Here is a 19749-nt window from a genome sequence, read left to right as displayed (position 1 = left end):
TTAGTGAGCAGTCTTTGGATGTCAGTGTTAATGAGGAACAATTTGATAGCCTGCAGAGGTACATTATTTGCCTTGTGACAAGGCTAGTATAGTAGCTGTGGAAGGCTGAATAATGCCTCACCCCAAGATATCCTAATTCCCAGAATCTTTGAATATGTTACATTACATGGCAAAGGGGAATTAAAGTTATTAGATGGATTGGTTGCTAATCAGCTGACCTTAGAATAGGGAGATTTTCCTTGATATTCTGGGTGTGCTGATGGTAATCACAGTGGTTATTAAAAGTGAATGGGGTAGTCAGAGGACTCAGAGAAAGAGATTTGAGAGTGAAGCGAGGTCAGAGTGATAAAATGTGAGAAGGACTCAAATGGCTGTTGCTGACTTTGATGATAGAGGAAGAAGGCCATGAACCAAAAAATGTAGGCAGTCTTTAAAGTTGGAAAATATAATAATTTCCCTATAGACCCTTGCTACCAACCTTGATTTTAGCCCCGTGAGATGTGTCAGACTTCTAAAAAACTACAAGATAATACATTTTTGTTGTTTTAAGATACCAAATTTGAAGTATGGCAGCAGTAGGAAACTAATATAGGAGCATTCTTTTTCTTTTTTTTTTTTTCCCCAGGAGCATTCTTGAAATCTTTAAATGAGTGGATTATCCAATTATTGCTGGACTTGGGAATGTGCCTTTAGTCTTTACTTGCACTAGCTACATTTATTGTTAGTGAACTGTTACAAATTGGTATGTTTGGTGCATCTTACCAACAGTATGAATATATGCCTAACTGTTCAAAGAAGGCACTTTCTGGAGGTGCTTGGTGTGCGGTTGGGTGGCAGTGATGACTCAGCTCTCACACTGTTATGGTGAGAAGTGCATTCTAAAGTGAGCTTCAGTATCCTTTCATCTTCATGTGAAGTTCACTTCTTTATCAACATAAATGAGAAATGACGTCTCTGAAATCACACAGCAGCACGTGATTGATTACAAGCTTATTGTTTAGGACCTATATTTTAGGTGATCCAGAATAGGTATAGAATAAGCAGATTTTTAAAGATTATCATAAGAATTAAAATACCACCTGCTAGCTTGGTGACTCACCTCTCCTAATCTTTGTTTCCTTATTGTTAAAATGGGGATGTGTTTGCACTGGTATAATGCCTGGTGTTTGATGAGCATTGGCCTAAAGTAGGAGATGGCAACCTACAAGCTGATTTCGGTCCACTTTTATGATTCTTAACTGCTTTTCCCCCTACTTGAAACAGGTCTTATCTGACTTCAACTCCATGTTAATAACGACTTTATTCTTGTTACCGAGTGGTTTCTAAGTTAAATCTATTTGCTCTTGCTTACTGAGCAGCCACTTCCTATTTGAGGAGGGAGAAAGCTGGGAGGCCAGATTAGAGTATCACATGCCAGAATGAGAGTGAAGGGAGAGATCTCTTTATTTGCCTCATTCCTTGACCTCTTCCCTTTTAGAATACCAATCCTGAAAGACCCCAGAGAAATTTTGCCCATTTAGTGTATGAGTCCTAGATCCTGTTCTGTTCCCACAAACACAAATCAGATTTTGTTAGTAAGCAGTTGGAACTGTCATGAGGATTTAAAAACTTATTTTTGATGTCGTATCTACTAGTGTTTTCTTGCCTTCGTTTTTATAATTATTTATAATTTTAAATTTTGGTTTGGCTAATTATCTCATTCTGGCTTAGAATTATTTAAGTATTTGCTATTTTGTTTTGTGAGAGAAATGTAGAATGTTCTCAGGGTTGATTGGAAAGTAATTAGCAGAGGTGAATTTAATTTTTAAAGCTTCTGGCTTCCAGCCTTGAGCTTAATCCATTCAGCCAGATTGCCTCTTTAGTTGCGGACTGAATTAAAAAAAGAAAAAGCACTCGTGTATCTTTGCTATAGAACAAGCTTATTGACATAGCCTCTAAGAGTGTTAGTGATTTAAACAGGGAGAGAGACCTGATCCTTTTGGTGGTTTTGTTTGTTTTATACAGTCTTGGATTAACTGCCAAGAATAGTTCCCTTGTTACAGAATGGGCCTCTAGTTTCTCTAGCAAGAAAGCTTGAAAACCAAAAATGAAGAATGTAGGGTATTTATTGCATGATTTCTCTGTTAACTCAAATTGTAAAATCCCACTGGGAGAAAATTGAATGGAGTAAACAGGATTCAAAGGAAACTCCAAACTTTCCCATGTACTAGAATTTGTTGATTTTATTTTCGTCTTTGTTTTTTCTCCCCCCCCTATAGTTCTTAGGGAAACTTCACTTTAACAAATCAAAAGATCAGTACTTTCTAATTTGGTAGAGCTGGTTTTTCCTGTTTACTTTTTAAAGTTTTTATCTTATTCAACCTATGGACAGCTCTTTAACATTGCTCACCATTACCACCTTGAAATGTTGTAGTCTCTGGGTTTCTGTAACATCACAGTCTTCAAATTTTCCTTTTTCATTTTTTCCTCTTAAGCCTTTCTTTTATGAGCCTCTTTTATCTTCACAGTGTTAAATATTGACACATTTCAGCATTGTGAGCTAGTGTAATGTTAGTGAACCAACTTTGGGTGACCCCATCTATTATGTGGTTGTCATTTGTCATCTTTGTGCTAAATATTTCCAAAACTATATTTCTGGGCCAGTTATTTCTCCTGAATCCTGAATGCATTTATTGAACTCTTTATTGGATGTTTCCATTGTGAAGTCATAGAATCCTCTGAAACTAAGTTGAACTTTTCTTTCTTTCCCAAACTTCTCTGTTTTTTTTTTTGTTTGTTTGTTTGTTTTTTGGGGGGCAAAAATGCCATTCATGCAATTTTCTAAGCCTAAGATTTGGGCATCATCTTTAATTCCTTTTCCTTCATTTCTAACAAATAAATTTGTTAATTTATTGCATTCTGAAGCTCTTTTCCCTAAATATCTCCTTAGTCTATCTCTTTCTGCTTTTATTGTCATTATCATCTTTTGCTTTTTGTCCTTCAGCTATTGTTTCTGTTTGGAAAACTTTAGCCACACCTCCCTTCCCCTAGGCTTCCAATTCCAATTTGCCATTTAGATCTCAGCCTTTATAGATGATTGGTTAACTCTAGAAAACCTGCTTTACTCCCTAAATCTGGGTTAGGCATCATCTTCTCTTTATTTTTTATTTTTTAAAAGATTTTATTTATTTATTCATAGAGACACACATAGAGAGAGAGGCAGAGGCACAGGCAGAGGGAGAAGCAGGCTCCATGCAGGGAGCCTGACATGGGACTTGATCCCGGGTCCCCAGGATCAAACCCCAGGGCTGCAGGCATCACTAAACTGCTGCGCCACTGGGGCTGCCCGAGGCATCATCTTCTCTGTACCACAGTCAGCCTTTCTAAAGCTCTTGACATTACTTTGCACTTGCTCATTTGTTTTCATTAGTATCCCCCAGCAGACCAGGTTGTTGAGAAGCAAGAGTTATGCACGTATTATCTAATAGGAACTGTTCTAGGCACTGGGGATATGATAGTGAAAGACAAGGCTTTCTGCCTTTATGGAGTTTATCTTCTAGAGCTATCTAGCAGTTGTAGATAGTGAATAAGCAGATTAATAGGATTACTTTAGGCAGTGAGTGATAAGTGCTTTGAGGAGAATAAAGGGTACTGTCCTAGGGTGTGACTAGCAAGGAAGAAATTGTGGAGAAGGCCTCTCTGAGGAGGTAAAGTTTGAGCTCAAGACCTGAAAGATAATTAAGATCTAGCTATCTAGTGACATGATGGGGTATGGGGGCAGAAGTGGAAGCAGACCAGTTAGGAAGCTGTTGCTCTGTAGTCCAGCTAAGACATTATGATTATGGTGGCTTTAACCAAAGTGATAATCTAGATTTGTGCTGTCCAGTGTGGTAGCCATTAGCACATGTAGCATAAATTTAATATTAATTCTCTGGTCACACAAGTCACATTTCAAGTTTTTAATAGCAGGGTGTCGCTAATGGCTAGTGTATTGGACAGAGGTTATATAAAACATTTCTATCACTGCAGAAAGTTCTATTTGATAGTACTGGTCTAGGTGGAGAGAAATCAGTGGATTCAATATTTACATTTTGTAGGTAAAACTAATGAGATACTGTGAACAAGAAAGTGGCTGAGGAATCTTTTTGGCCTGAGCAATTGGGATTTTGGCTTTTGGCTTGAGCAACTAGATGGTGATAATGATGATATTTTTTGAGATAGGAAGAATGGAGGAGAATCATTTTGAGGTACAGGAGGATATTTTAAGGATACTTGTTTTGGCCAGGTTGAGTTGAGAATCCCATTAGATCTAAACAGATATCAAATATCATCTTTATCTCCCTAGCACCTAGTATTGTAGTAGGCATTTACTAATTACTTATAGCATGTATAAGATGTGACATTTGAACAAGGTCCTGATGGTTTTATGAGGACAACAAGAAGCAAAATAAAGTGTAAAGAACATGGTGTGTTGGGAATAGCTATCTTCTTCAGTTGGTACATAGGGTATGTGTAGGGAAATGGAGGAAAACAAGGCCAGAAAGCTAGCTTGTTCACCTCCTCATTTAGCAAATGGCACCATTGAGACACTTGGTATACATCAGCAAACTAAAAGATGACAACAAAATCTCTGCTATTATGGAGGTTCTGTGTGTGAGTGTGTCTATGTGTCTGGTGGGGGAGTGCTGAGAAGATAGACAATAAAACCTTTGTTAGTAAAATATATTGTAAGTTAGTGAAAAGGTGAGGGAATATGACATACAGATTTTCTGGAGAAGGAAAATAATAAATTCCCATTTGTTAGGGGAACGGTAAATATAAAGGCTCTGAAGTGGAAATATGGGCCAGAGATCAAGGGAGCAGAGTGATATAGAGGGAATTGGTGTAAATTGAGGACAGAGACATAAAGGGGAGCCAGATTGTATAGGGTATTATAGGCCATTGTAAGAACTTTGGCTTTTACTCTGAGCAAGATGGGAAGTCATTAGAAAGTTTTGGTCAGCCCCCATGGCTCAGCGGTTTAGCTCCGCCTTCAGCCCAGGGCATGACCCTGGAGACCCAGGATCAAATCCCATGTCAGGCTCCCTGCTTCTCCCTCTCTCTGCCTGTGTCTCTGCCACTCTCTCTATGTGTCTCTCATGAATAAGTAAATAAAAAAATCTTAAAAAAAAAAAAAAGAGACAAAAAGTTTTGGTCAGAGGTATGATAGGACCTGACTTCTCTTGAAGCAGGGAAACCAATTAGGAGTCAATTGTAGTACTCTGGGTAAAAGAGTTGGTGGCTTAGAATAGAGCATAGTCTGGAGGGTGTTGAGAAGTAAGCATCTTCTGTATATGCTTTTGAGGTAGGGTAAACAGCGTTTACTTAGAGATAAGATGTAGGTTGTGAGAAGAGAGAAGGAAGTGATTGACTCCAAGGTTATCTGGCTTGGGCAAATAAAAGAATGGAGTTGCTATTAATTGAAATGGAGTAGTTTATAGGAGGAACCTAGAGGTGTGGAGTGTTGCAGGGTGGTATCAATTTGCTTTTGGTTTTATGGTGTTGAGATGCTTATTAGACATCTAAGTAGAGAGATAAATAGGCTATTAAATATGTGATTCCAAAGTTAAGGGGACAGGTATAAGGTAGACATTTGGAAGTCATCAGCATATAGATGGTAGTTTAAGATATTTAAGGTCCCAAGACTGAATGAAATCACCAAGGATGTGAGTAAAGGTAAACAAGAAATCCAAGGATTGATCTCTAGGGCACTATGATGTTAAGATGTCCAAGATGAAGAGGAACCAGCAAAGGAGAATGAAAATGAATAGTTATGAGGTTAGAGGAAAACCAGGGGGATATTCACTTGAAGCCAAGTGAAGAACATGCTTGAAGAGAGATTATTAATTGTCCCTTATTCTGCTGAATATTGAGTAAGATGTGACTGAGAATTGATCCGTTGGGTTTGGCAAGGTGAGAGGTTGCTGGTGTCTTTGCAAAGGACCAGTTTATTGTAATGATGAAGGCAAAATCTTGTTTTGAGGGACTTAGGAGAGAATTTGAGATGAAAGAGAAGGACGCCTGGGTGGCTCAGTACTTGAGCATTTGCCTTTGGCTCGGGGTGTGATCCCGGGGTCCTGGGATTGAGTCCCACATCAGGCTCCCTGCAGGGAGCCTGCTTCTCCTTCTGCCTATGTCTCTACCTCTCTCTTTGTCTCTCATGACTAAATAAATAAAATCTTAAAAAAAAAAAAAAAAAGAGGCAGAGTTAGTAGCAATACAAAATTCAGGAATTTTATTTAAAGGCAAGGAGAGAAAAATAGTGGTAATGAGAGGGAATGTGAGTCTAAACAGGGTTTGTTTTTTAAGATGTAAGATATTCTAGAATGTACACAAAAGGGGATGATTTGGTCAAGATGGAGAGACTGATATGGGAGAAAGAGGAGCTAATTGTAGAAACCAAATCCTTTAGTAGGTCTGGGGAAGGAATCCAGTGCATAATTGGAAGAGTTAGTTTTTGATAGTATATTACCATGGAGTGAGTGGCTGTGTGGCACAAGCGGAGGAAGTCAAGGAAATTAAGACACCATGTATTCGACAGATCATCCATGTGGATATTATGTACAAAGTGGGGGGGCATTAAGTTGGAATGAGAGGGAGTGGGCAGAGTTAGATCGACGACTTTAACAACAACAACAAAAAGGTATTGAGTGTGTAATCTGATGGGCTGCACTTTAGAGACTGTGGAGTTTTTGAGGAAGGAGGTTTTGAGTGAGGATTTCCTTTAGATCCTAATATATTATTAGACTTATGCAAATTGGCCAAGTTTTAAAATTTCCTCATGAATTAATAAATCGAGGATCTGATCAGCAATGGCTACTAATTTTTCAAAAAAGAGATTATATGCCTTTACCTGGAGGTGTGCAACACCATCTAGTCTTTCAAAGGAAAATAAAAATCAAAATGAAATCTGATCTAATCTCCAGATCTAACAGGGTGCTATAAATTGTGCATTATGTTGCCATAAAAGCCGGATCAGCCAAATGAGACCATGGAATCTTCTGCAGGACAAGCCAACCAACTTCTTCAACAAAACAAAGCAAGAAAAAAAGCAGAGATAGAAGAGCAGCCTATAAATTTAAAGAAAGATAAGAGATATATCAATCAATTGCAATGTATGGATTATAATTGAACCCTAATTTAACCAAAATATTAAAACCAAAAAAGCATTATAAATTGATCAGGAAACCTGATTGGATATTTGATGATATTCATGATTTGTCAAATTTTGGCATGATGATGGTATTGCATGAGTGTATGCACATCCATTTTTAAACTGTTATGTTTTAGAGATACATACAGATCTATTTACGAAAAAATGAAAGCCAAATTCAGTGTGAATTGATTGTAAACATATACTTTTATCAAGCTGATAACCAAGACATATTAATAATCTTATATTCTAGAATGTTAGAGAAGATATTGATTTATTCTGTATATCCATGTATAAATATAGCATGATCAACCTAACAAAAATAGGCAAAAAGATAAGAGTGAGCATTTCATGAGAAACGTGTTTGGTGTTTGCAGGAGTTGAAGAATTTATGAATCCACAAACTTTCTAAAGATTTAGCATTGCCAAAATCATTTTGGAAAATAGTTGGCATTATCTCTTATAATCAGACATTCACGTGAACTGTGTGACTCAGCAGTTCCACTCACAGGTGTATATCAAAGAGAAAATCTTGTCATGTACAAGAATGTTTACAACAGCGTTATTTATAATAGCAAAATTGAGAAGGCAACCTCTAGTGATTGACTCAATGAATAAATAGCCTCTCCATTAACAGGAGAGTAGATCAATAAATACAATGAAATATTATACAATGGTCACATCAAATAACTAGCAAACACAACAATGTGGATCAATCTCAATAAAACAGGTCCCAAAATACTACAAGTAGTCTGATACTCTTTTTTATTTTTATTTTTTATTTTTTTAAAGGTTTACTTATTTTGGAGAAAGAGAGAGGGTGTGCAAGTAGGAGGAGGCATAGAGGAGAGGGAGAGAAAGAATCCTTAAGCAGATTCCTTGATGGAAGGGGTGGGCCCAACATGGATATGGGTCTCTGTCCCAGGACCCTGAGATCATAACCTGAGCTGAAATCCAGTCAGATGCTTAACTAGCTGAGCCACCCAGGCACCCCACCTGATACACCCTTTTAAAAAAAGATATTTATTTATTTATTCATGAGAGACTCAGAGAGAGAGAGGCAGAGACACAGGCAGTGGGAGAAGCAGGCTCCCTACTGGGAGCCTAATGCAGGACTCAATTCCATTACCCCGGGATCATGCCCTGAGCCAAAGGCAGAGGCTCAACCACTGAGCCACCCAGGTGTTCCCACCCCTTTTTTTTTTAAAAGATTGCTGATATCTTTTTCTAAAGCTAAGAGCAATTAAAATAAAAATATGCATAAGAATATGAATTTTTAGCCATGAAGACAGTGGGATGCACACATATATATGTATAAAAGAGAAAGCAGGAGACGCAGGAGTAGGATTCAGAATGATGGCTAATTTGGCTGAGGGGAAATGGTGGGAAGTGGAAGATGACTCTGGAGTTAGATGGGAAGGTATTGTTGAAGTCCTAGGCTTTTTGTTTGGGTGATGGGTTTGTAGGTGCTTATTATAGTGTTAAAAATAGTAATTAAATAAAAATAAGCCACTCAAAGACCAGTAACAACAGGTGCCATGAACCAAGGATAATGACTACATTTCTTTGATAATGGATTTCTAAATAAAAATATTATTCTGTATATGTAGCTATATAGATAGGATTAAAAATCTCTATAGATATAAGCATCAAAAAATTATACTCATGAATATTAATTTTTGTCTAACTTTGGAAAGATTTTTTCCTGAGTTCTATATGCTATTTAAATGAATATTGCCTAAAGATGCATATAACTTAGCTGGAGAATGCTTGAAGTTTTTGTGGATATTAACATTTTTTTTTTTGCTTAATTAGGAATACTTTTTTCTGAAAAGTTTTCCTAAAGCACATTAATTTACTTTTCTGTTGTATTAAGAAATGTATGAATTCCATGATTGAATTTCTTATAATGCTTCAATGTGATTATTATTTTGGAAGGCACAAAAGTTTGGCTTTCTTGGCTAGACTTAAGAACATAATCCTGGAATTGGCTTTTTTCCCTAAGTCCCAATATAAAGCTCTTTCTTAAGGATTTTTTTCTTTTAAAAATCGTGTTTACTTTTTCTTAGCCTCATTCTGTTTAATTGAAATTTTAGTCTTTGAATTTTTGTTGTAATAATGCCATAATTTCTGTTTCAAATTATTATGGTTTTGGCTCCAAGCTGTTCACATTATTATTTTTTTTTTAAAGATTTTATTTATTTATTCATGAGAGACAGAGAGAGCCAGAGACACAGGCAGAGGGAGAAGCAGGCTCCATGCAGGGAGCCTGACATGGGACTTGATCCCGGGACTCCAGGATCATGCCCTGGACTGAAAGCAGGCGCTAAACTGCTGAGCCACCCAGGGATCCCCTGTTCACATTATTTAAGAGTGGTAATTTATATATTCAGATGCCTACTTTGTTACATACTTTGTTAGGTGTACACTCAATCATCGTATAATCACAAACTGAGGCACATGCTCTGAAGCTAAGGGACAAGCAAAAAGGACTGACCTGGACTTAGGGAGTGACCTTTATGGGGAGCTAGAAAGGATGACTAGGAGCTAAAGGACTGAGTACAGGCCAGGTATGAGATTCAGATTAGCAGAAACTGCTTATACAAAGATGCTGTGGCAGATGGAAGTGCAGCACAAGGAATGAATGAATGAAAAAAAGAAATAGTGCACTGCAATGGTGAGAGTCAAAGAGGAGACAATAGACACAGGTGGGGGCCTGATTCACTCAGGACCTAAGAGCAGTGGGAACCCCCTGAAGATTTTCAATTAGGAGACTACTGAAGAAACAGACTCATGCTTTGAAAAGAATACTTGTCTAATGTGTGTCTTCCTTAATAGACTGTAGGCTCCACCAGTAGAAACAGGAGCTGTTGATCTTACCAAGCGCAGTACATTAGGTTTTCAACAAAGAGTAAATAGCACACTCTAAGTGCTCAGTGGTTGTGGTTTTCATTGCTCTAGATTGGCCTTTGATGTGGACAGTGGCCACTGTGGAGTTAGAGGTTTCATGAAATAGTTCAATCTAACAATATCTACTTAAGACCTGTGATATACTTGGAAGAATCAGCAGCTAAATTTATTAGAATTTCATCACTTTTTCTCCTATGCCCCCAAAGATGTAACAGAGCAGAAAAGTGATGGAGAATTCTATTAACAAATCAGATTAGCCTACGTTGAGGCAATAGGTGCTCCAGCTTTGTACTATTCATTTTTTCTATTAGAGTTTAGTGCCTGGTAAGATTGCTTTTATAGAATCATTTCTTCTGGAGTTCTCAGGTGAAATTCCCTTTTTATAGTTCATCTGAAGTAATTTCAACGTTATTCCTCAGTTATATTAGTTTATTTTATATAACGTGGGTTACCTTGTCATTTTTCACCTCAAAGACTAAAGATTGCTATTAGAAATCTATCTCCCGGAACTCTATAATCATTTTCATACTATAGCTTTAATATTTTACTTTTTTTCAAGTATATATGCATGATGTATCTTTTTTTAAAATGTATAGTATGTAGTTATATCACCAACAACCTGGCCATTTTTTCTTTTCTCTTTAATAATAACCAGAACCACCATGTAGCACATACTTGCTTTTTTGCACATTAATAAAAGGTACCTCTTCTGGGTAGACTGATTAACCAGAAGGGCCTCCTGCTTCTGATGCTTTCTAACAGGTGGCATCTGTGCCGCTTCTCAGCTCCTGCTTGTGCCTTCACTGCGTGCCTGTAAGCCATGTAAAAACTGCACAGCTATGCTTCGTGTCCTTAAATAGTGACTCAGTGTAAGTTAGATATTGCTTACAATCAACCAGATTATAGATAATTCTTTATAAACAAACTATTTTGAGAAGTCACTTGTTCATTTATGTGTGTTAAATGTAACCTCCAGTTAAAACATTAATAATTGTATTTAACTTGTTTTCAGAACTTTGGTAAAATTGGGTATGTGGGGTGAAGCTGTCTTTTAAGAAAAATTTTTTTCTTTTTTCTATTTCTTTTTCAAATAGAACTAAGATTCTTATTTTTTAATGGCCTCAGCTTTGAGTGCCTAGAGGTAGATTAAAAAAATAAACACACATTCATCTATCCATCTGCTTAATTTTTTACGATGGAATTTTCTTTTTTTAAGATTTATTTATTTGAGAGAGAGAATGAGAGAGAGCACAAGCGGGGCGGGGGGAGGGGGCAGAAGGAGAGAGAGTATAGTCTTCAGCAGACTCCACACTGAGCATGGAACCTGATGTGGGGCTCCATCTCAGGACCCTGAAGTTATGACTTGGGCTGAAACTGGGTATTGGTCACGTCACCTAACTGTGCCACCCAGATGCCCCGTTATGGAATGTTTTTAATGTATATGAAAGTCAAGTGATGAGGCCTCATGAATCTGTTTGGCTTCAGCAGTTGCTAGTGTATTGTTTATCTGCTTCTTCCCACTTCTCCTGTCCCAAATTTTATGTGGTTTTTTTTTTTTTTAACAATTTATTTTTTTAAAGATTTTATTATTTGTTTGTTGTTTATTTATTATTATTTATTTATTTATTTATTTGAGAGAAACAGCAACAGAAATAGTGAGGAGGAGAGGGTGAAGCAGGCTCTTCACTGAGCTGGGAGCATGATGGGGATCTGATCCCAGGTCTCTGAGATCATGACCTGAGCTGAAGGCAGACGCTTAACTGACTGAGCCACCCAGATGCCACCCTAAATAGTATATAGACTCTTTTTAAATTTTAGACCACAAGCACATTTCATTATCACCCCTAAAAAATTTAAAGTAATTAATAATATTGTCAACTATCCAGTCAGTATTTAGACTTTAATAATTTTTTTTAAAGATTTTATTTATTCATGAGGCGGGGGAGAGAGAGAGAGAGAATGAGAGAAAGAGAGGCAGAGACACAGGCAGAGAGAGAAGCAGGCTCCATGCAGGGAGCCCCACGTGGGACTCAATCCCTGGTCTCCAGGATCAGGCCCTGGGCTGAAGGTGGCGCTAAACCACTGAGCCACCCCGGCTGCCCTATAAATGGTTTTTAAAGTTGGTTTGTTGGAGTCAGAATCAAAATAAGTCTTGGGGCACATGGATGGCTCAGTTGATTAAGCGTCCAACTCTTGGTTTTCCCTCAGATCATGATCTCTAGGTCATGAGAGCAAGCCCCCTGTTGGGCTCTTGCTTAGCATGGAATCTGCTTGAGATTTTCTTGTTCCCTCTCCCTCTGCCTCTCCTTCCAGAGCACATGCACTCTCCCTCTCTCTCTGTATAATAAATAAATCTTTTAAAAAATTCAGAACAAATCTCTACATTATAATAGATCAGTATGTCTCTTGATTTACTATTAATCTATAGGTTCACCTTTCCTTTTCTCACATTATATTTGTGAAGAAAAGGTCATTTGTCCACTTTCTGCATTTTGCTGATTATATCTCTTGTGGTATCATTTAACATTAATGATATTTTTAACTTGTATTTAAATATGATACCTGATTTCCATAGAGTCTAAAAAAATTGTTTAAATAGAGAAATGAATCCTTAGTTCTTGAAGAATGAAGAATTTCAAAGAATTTGTCGACATGAAAGGGAGAATCTGAAAAGTCCATAAGCCTCAGAAAGCAGAGAATTTTGTAAAGCTACCTTTATAGCTCTTTGATTGTTTTGATAACATAATTTGTTGCCATCTTAAAATACTGTAAAATGTTGGAATATAAAATTGTAGCAATAATACACTAGCTTGATTTTTTTTTAAACTAACTTTTTAAATCTTTTTCATTTATAAAAAAGATACCAGGTGATCAGCACTCCAACAGATTTTTTTATGGTTATGGAATATGTGTCTGGTGGTGAATTATTTGACTACATCTGTAAACATGGACGGGTGAGTAACTTGCTGTCTAGTACACACAGTAAGACCCTAAGCTAAAAACAAAGCAAAACAAAAGGATAGTAGGAAATAGCAAACCACAAAGTTATCTTCGAAGTCAGAGTTGTTTCTGTAATGAAGCCCAACTAAAGATACAGAATATTAGACATAGTTTCTTTCTTTAAAAATATACCTTTTGAGGGGTATCTGTTAGGTTCAGTTGGTGAAGCATGTGACCCTTGATCTTGACCCTTGACCCTTGAACTTATAAAAGTTGCCCGCTTTAAGTGTTGTAGAGATTGCTTAAAAATAAAACCTTAGGGATCCCTGGGTGGCGCAGCGGTTTGGCGCCTGCCTTTGGCCCAGGGCGCGATCCTGGAGACCCGGGATCGAATCCCACATCAGGCTCCCGGTGCATGGAGCCTGCTTCTCCCTCTGCCTGTGTCTCTGCCTCTCTCTCTCTCTCTGTGACTATCATAAATAAATAAAAATTAAAAAAAAAATTAAAAAAATAAAACCTTAAAAAGAAATACACATTTTGAGGTACCTCCATGGCTCATTCAGTTAAGCATCTGCTTTTAGCTCAGGTAATAATCCTGGGGTCCCAGCATGGAGCCCTGCATCAGGTTCCTTGCTCAGTTGGGAGACTGTTTCTCCTTCTCCCTCTGCTACTCCCTTTGCTTCTGCTCTCTTGCTCTGTCTCTCAAATAAATAAAATCTTTTTTTTTTTTTTTTTAGATTTTATTTATTTTTTCATGAGAGACACACAGAGAGAAAGAGGCAGAGACACAGGCAAAGGGAGAAGCAGGCCCCACGCAGGGAGCCTGATGCGGGACTCGATCCCTGGTCTCCAGGATCACACCCTGGGCCAAAGGTGGTGCTAAACTGCTGAGCCACCTGGGCTGCCTTCAAGTAAATATCATCTTAAAAAAAAAAAATACACCTTTCAAAATACTGATTTTAGGGAACATGTCCCACTTAATTGCCAACATGATGTCAGTGATTTTCAGAGTGAAAAATCTGTTCCATAACATTATGTTGAAGCTTCAATGATTTCCATTTTGTAGCACTTTCACATAAGTTCTTACATTATGTTTTACTTGTTGATTGCCTAAAACATTGTGCACAGTGAGTAATATTAATTGAAAATTAAATCTAATTGATTAGCAGCAAAGAAGAGCCTTGTTGATTGACATGTTGAGCTCTAATGCAAGTTTTTGGTTTGTTTATCTGATTTGTTGAGGATTCTAACCTAATTCTAATTAGCTTGCTCAGTTACATTTGGGCTGTTGTGAAACTAAAACTCTTGCTCTATGTCCCAAATATTCTTAGTGTAGCTTCTTTTATATGTGCTAGGTTGAAGAGGTGGAAGCAAGGCGACTCTTTCAGCAGATTCTGTCAGCTGTGGATTACTGTCATAGGCATATGGTGGTTCATCGAGACCTGAAACCAGAGAATGTGCTGTTGGATGCTCACATGAATGCCAAGATAGCTGATTTTGGTATGTAACTCCATGATTGTTCAGAAACGTACGAGTTGCCTTTTCAAGTGGGTCAGTAGCAACTGTTAAAGAACCATGAACTTGCAGTTTCAACTTTATAAATCCTGTACCATGAAAAGGGATTAGTGGCACAGTCTCCATGCTAGCTTGTTCTTGTTCTATTCATTTAAACACATTGTTTAAAATGCACATTCTTCTAGAGAAGTTTAGCGGGCCAGATTCTAGGTAAATCTATTTACTCTGCATTTCCTCCTGAAGGAAAACTTAACTTTGTGTGTGTGTGTGTGTGGAGATTACAAACTCCTTTAAAAATCTAATGAAAATATGGGCACTTTCCTTGATGAATGCATTAAAGAGAGGTACATGAAAATTTGCATGCAGTTTTGAAGACTTACAGTCTTTTTGACTTGGTCAAGGGTGAGTGTTGGTGGATTTCAGGGTAAAATCTAATCGTTTGCTAAAAAGAATAGGAGTTTTTGTCAGGAGTAAAACAAACAAAAAACAAAATGTAAATTTAATGCACCTAACACTTTCTAGAGTAAATATACCTGGAAAGAGTACCATAGTAGGATGTTTGGCAGAAGGATTAGGAAGTGAGAGATTATAGAAAGAGCCATAGGGCAGCCCCTGTGGTGCAGCGGTTTAGCGCCGCCTGCAGCCCAGGGCGTGATCCTGGAGACCTGGGATCGAGTCCCACGTTGGGCTCCCTCCATGGTGCCTGCTTCTCCCTCTGCCTGTGTCTCTGCCTCTCTCTCTAGCTGTGTCTCTATGAATAAATGAATAAAATCTTAAAAAAAAAAAAAAAGAGCCATGGAAAGGTGCCAGAGTTCAGCATTGCTTATTTAAAGTTTTTGTCTATACCTTGACTTTAAAAAATATATTTCTCTTCCTTCTCTAAATCGCAAAACTCCCTAGTATGGTAGTTTAACTAGAATTTTGGTTCTGCAGATTATTTTTTCTATATTGAATTAAAGCTTTCCAAATTAAAAACTTTTGGAAATCTTTTTTTTTTTTTAAGATTTTATTTATTCATGAGAGACACACAGATAGAGGCAGAGACACAGGCAGGGGGAGAAGCAGGCTCCATGTGGGGAGCCCGATGTGGGACTCAATCCCGGGTCTCCAGGATCAACCTGAGCCAAAGGCAGGCGTTAACCACTAAGCCACCCTGGCATCCCACTTTTGGAAATCTTTATAAACTGGAGCCTTTCTGATTTCTACTTAGAGATTTTTTTTTAAAAGATTTTATTCATTTACTCATGAGAGAGAGAGAGAGAGGCATAGGCAGGAGAGGAGGGCGGGGGCAGAGACATAGGGAAAGAGAGAAGCAGGCTCCATGCAGGGAGCCCAATGTGGGACTTGATCCTGGGACTCCAGGATCATGCCCTGGGCCAAAGGCAGGTGCTCAACCCCTGAGCCACCCAGGCATCCGAGGGATTTTTTTTTTAAAGGGTTTGAAAGCATAGGATAAAAAGTAATGGTCTCTATTTCATTCTTTCAGCTGTAGGAATGGGTAAATAATATTTTGATGCTTTTATGTTTGGAAAACTTCATATGATTTAGAATAACCTCATATATATCAAGTGAATCATCATTTTAAAAAAAGATTATTTTAGAGCATAAGGGAGGGGAAGGGCAGAGGGAGAAGGAGAGAGAGAGAATCCCAAGCAGACTCCACGTGGAGCCCAACATGGGACTCAATCCCACATCCCCAAGATCATGACCTACACCAAAACCAAGAGTTGGATGCTCAACTGACACCCATGGGCCCCAAGTGAATTAACATTTTTATTTAGAAAAGGGATTTAATTCCAATAATACATGATGTGCTATATCTTTTTTTGTCAGGTCAGGATGTAAGCACTCTGAAATGGTCTTTTTCTAGTCTCAGGTGCTTTCTACTGCTTTTTAAAAATAATTATAAAATAATATATTTAGAACTTTGAGGAATTGACATTTTTTTCCATGCATTTATCTATATCTACTTTTTAAAACATCTAGCACAAAGTAAATATTGCTCTCATTTTTAGGTTTGTCTAATATGATGTCAGATGGTGAATTTCTGAGAACTAGTTGTGGATCTCCAAATTATGCAGCACCCGAAGTCATCTCGGGCAGGTAATAATAGATTCATGCAGAGTAAGCTGTTTATAATCTTTTATTCAGTCTAATTACATTTAATTAAAATATATTCTGTTCAGAGAATGAGATTGTTAACACAATAGGAACAAATTGTCCCTTTAATTTTTCCATTGTTGAAGAGAGAATAGTTATATTAAACAATTTTTTTAAACATTTGGTTTAGATTTTGTTATGTATATTTAAGGAGTTCTTCCATTAAAAAAAATGTACTGAAACAATCTTGATTTTTTTTCATTTTGGAAAAGTACAAATAAGAAAGCATTTGTTAAATTCAAGCTAGTGTCATCATTTACTTACCACAGTCCTTAAATAATAATTTACATGTTCTTTTATAAAGTACTATATAGAGTATTACTTTGATTTGTCTTTAGAATGAGGTTTTTCAGAGATAGTATTGTCTTTTCATGTAATTAATTGTATAAATAGAGGTTGAAACTTACCGGTATATTTAAAAAATGTTTATAAAGATTGCAGTGGTAAACAGGAGCTTTTCAGTGACCAGTGTCTGATTTAGAAAATTAACAATTTTCTGAGAGAAAATGAAGAAAAGGCATTATTGCAATGAGCAGGTATAGGAGTTTTGGACAAGTACAAGCAAATGATATAAATGATAGCAATTTTTTTTGAAATGGATTATATTCTTTTAATTGGAATTGTAGAGATTCACTTTGTTATCTGAGACCGAAGTTTGAGTTTGTCAGTGGGGTACCAGGGGCATTTTAAAATTGCAGAAAGGTGAGAGAAAAAAGGAATAATATTCAAGGCATAGGTCATGTGGAACAAAGCTAATCTTAGTCCCATGAGCTAACCTAACAAGTGATTAAAATGAAAGTCATACTCAGGATAATGTGATACAAGACAAATACTTTCAAAGAGATTGCTCTAGTACTAGTTAGGCACTGTAATGTTTGAAATACTCTTTGAAGTAGGCATGTAAGGCATAAAAATTATATTTATGCATTTTCTTTCTTGTAGTTTTTACCACAGGTAAAAAGATTAAGTCTAAACGTTATAGTATTGTTTTTTCAAGTTTATAGTCATTTACTTTGATGTTTCCATAAAAAAATCAACCATTGTAAGTTTTATATTTTTTTAGTCAATTAGTAAGTTCAGTGAATTTGTGACAAATAAAATACTTTTGTCTAGGAAAACTTGAGTAGCAATTGCTGAAACAAATTCTCTGTGGAGAACAAGTCTTGAGTGTTGGGGTGTGGCCATGGCCTTTATTAAAGGCTTGCAAATCAGTATACACCGATTCTCTACCATGTGTATATAGAAACAGGTTATATGTGGATGAGAAGAAGTGGCACTTGCATTTCAGGTTTGTGTTGTCATCTTGTTTCTTAGATTGTATGCAGGTCCTGAAGTTGATATCTGGAGCTGCGGTGTTATTTTGTATGCCCTTCTTTGTGGCACCCTCCCATTTGATGATGAGCATGTACCTACGTTATTTAAGAAGATCCGAGGGGGTGTTTTTTATATCCCAGAATATCTCAATCGTTCTGTTGCCACTCTCTTGATGCATATGCTGCAAGTTGACCCCCTGAAACGAGCAACTATCAAAGATATAAGGTGATGATTCTTCTTGTTACTGTTATGTACATTTTACAGTATTAATAATAGTACCACTAACTGAGTGCCTGCTTTATGTTAGACTCTGTAATACTTACTGTGTAGGAATTTTGCTTTCCTTTTTACACAAACCTGATCATGTCACTCATCTTTTAAATATTTCAGATTGTCTCCCAAACTTTTTAGTTTAGGTAGCAAGTCCTCTAAGGCCCTTCCGAATGAGGCTCCATTTCTTCCCACTGAGGTCTCACTCTTGGCACTCCCCACACCTCTGGTCTCTCAGTGCTTTAGCTACACTGAGCTTTTCCTCATTCCTCAAACATAACATATATTTTATGCCTTCATGTTCTAATTTAAATTATTGCCTCTGATGCCATTTCTACTTTTTTTGACCTGATAGATTTCCATTCATCCTTTAAAATTCTGCTTACATATCATCTGCTTTGTGAAATCACTTCTGATTCCCTTATGCAATGTTAGTCCCTTACACTCCCGTGATTTCCACGTTTTGTTCATAGTTTTATTTTTTCATTATTTTGTATTTAGGTATTATTACTCAGTGCACCTTTCTCCGTCCTACATTAACTCCATAAGGGTAGAGAGAATGTCTCACACATCTTAGTACATGCAGTGCTAAATGGCCATGAATGTAGTCTATGCTAAGAAATGATTTGAATAAATTTCAAATGGAATATGGGGTGAGTATTAAGTATTTTATATATGGTTGATGAAATAAAGCATTAAAAGTTTTGTTAAGATTTTGAATCCAAAAATAACTGCTAGCACTGTGAAGGATTCTTGTTATGTGAGAAACTTTGGAACTTGCAGTGGCTGGTGTTATTGTGAATATGACCTTTATATAGCACACACAAGCCAAGATAATGCATTGCCTTCTACTCTTTACTTACCATGTTATGTTTCTTAGAGTTTTTTTTTTTGTTCTTACCTAACATTTCATCAGTTATTCATTTACAAACACATTCTTTTGCCACCTTTCCAGAATCTGTCCTCTTATCTTCATAAGCCAGAATGGCTGTTTAGAAACCTGTGACTCTTGGAATGTTTAAATGATGGATGTGGTTTTTTATGTGATTGCTGCATATCTCTTCTATGAAAGATATGAAAAGATATGAAAGATATGAAAGATATGAAAGATATGAAAGAAGGGACTAATTCTTTCTGCATTTGTATACTGTTTTCTTCTCCTAGCCTTTCTTAAGCGCTCCAGGCCTCATACGTAAAATAAATGTGTGATTGTAAATTAGTACCAAGTTCAGTTATGGAAATGAACTTAGTAGGAAAAAACCTTTTGTGTTCCCAGGTTTTTTTGTTGTTGTTGTTATTACCTTTTGTGTTTGCAGTTTTTTTTTTTAAAGATTTTTAAAAATTTTTATTTATTTATAGAGACACAGAGAGAGGCAGAGACACAGGCAGAGGGAGAAGCGGTCTCCATGCAGGGAGCCCAACGCGGGACTCGATCCTGGGTCTCCAGGATCACGCCCCGGGCTGAAAGG

At 37.1% G+C, this 19749-nt stretch overlaps 1 protein-coding gene across 4 annotated transcripts in view; it reads left to right on the top strand.

Annotated features, from left to right (window-relative positions):
- The window catches only part of PRKAA2 (protein kinase AMP-activated catalytic subunit alpha 2), a 69780-nt gene that overhangs the window by 30926 nt on the left and 19105 nt on the right, over positions 1-19749 (top strand). For all 4 annotated transcript variants that reach the window (XR_005990197.1, XR_005990198.1, XM_041770525.1 and 1 more), the window contains exons 3-6: positions 12942-13035; positions 14377-14521; positions 16552-16639; positions 18011-18235. Coding sequence is in view for 2 of the 4 variants with exons in the window: in XM_041770525.1 (XP_041626459.1) it covers positions 12942-13035; positions 14377-14521; positions 16552-16639; positions 18011-18235 (552 nt within the window). In the remaining 2 variants the exon portion in view is untranslated. The remainder of the gene's footprint in view (positions 1-12941; positions 13036-14376; positions 14522-16551; positions 16640-18010; positions 18236-19749) is intronic.

This window comes from Vulpes lagopus, chromosome 10 (genome assembly GCF_018345385.1).
Source record: "Vulpes lagopus strain Blue_001 chromosome 10, ASM1834538v1, whole genome shotgun sequence".
In the NCBI taxonomy this organism is placed as follows: Eukaryota; Metazoa; Chordata; class Mammalia; order Carnivora; family Canidae; genus Vulpes; species Vulpes lagopus.
The sequence above is the reverse complement of the archived record's forward strand: the minus strand, read 5'-3'. Positions and strand labels throughout refer to the sequence as shown.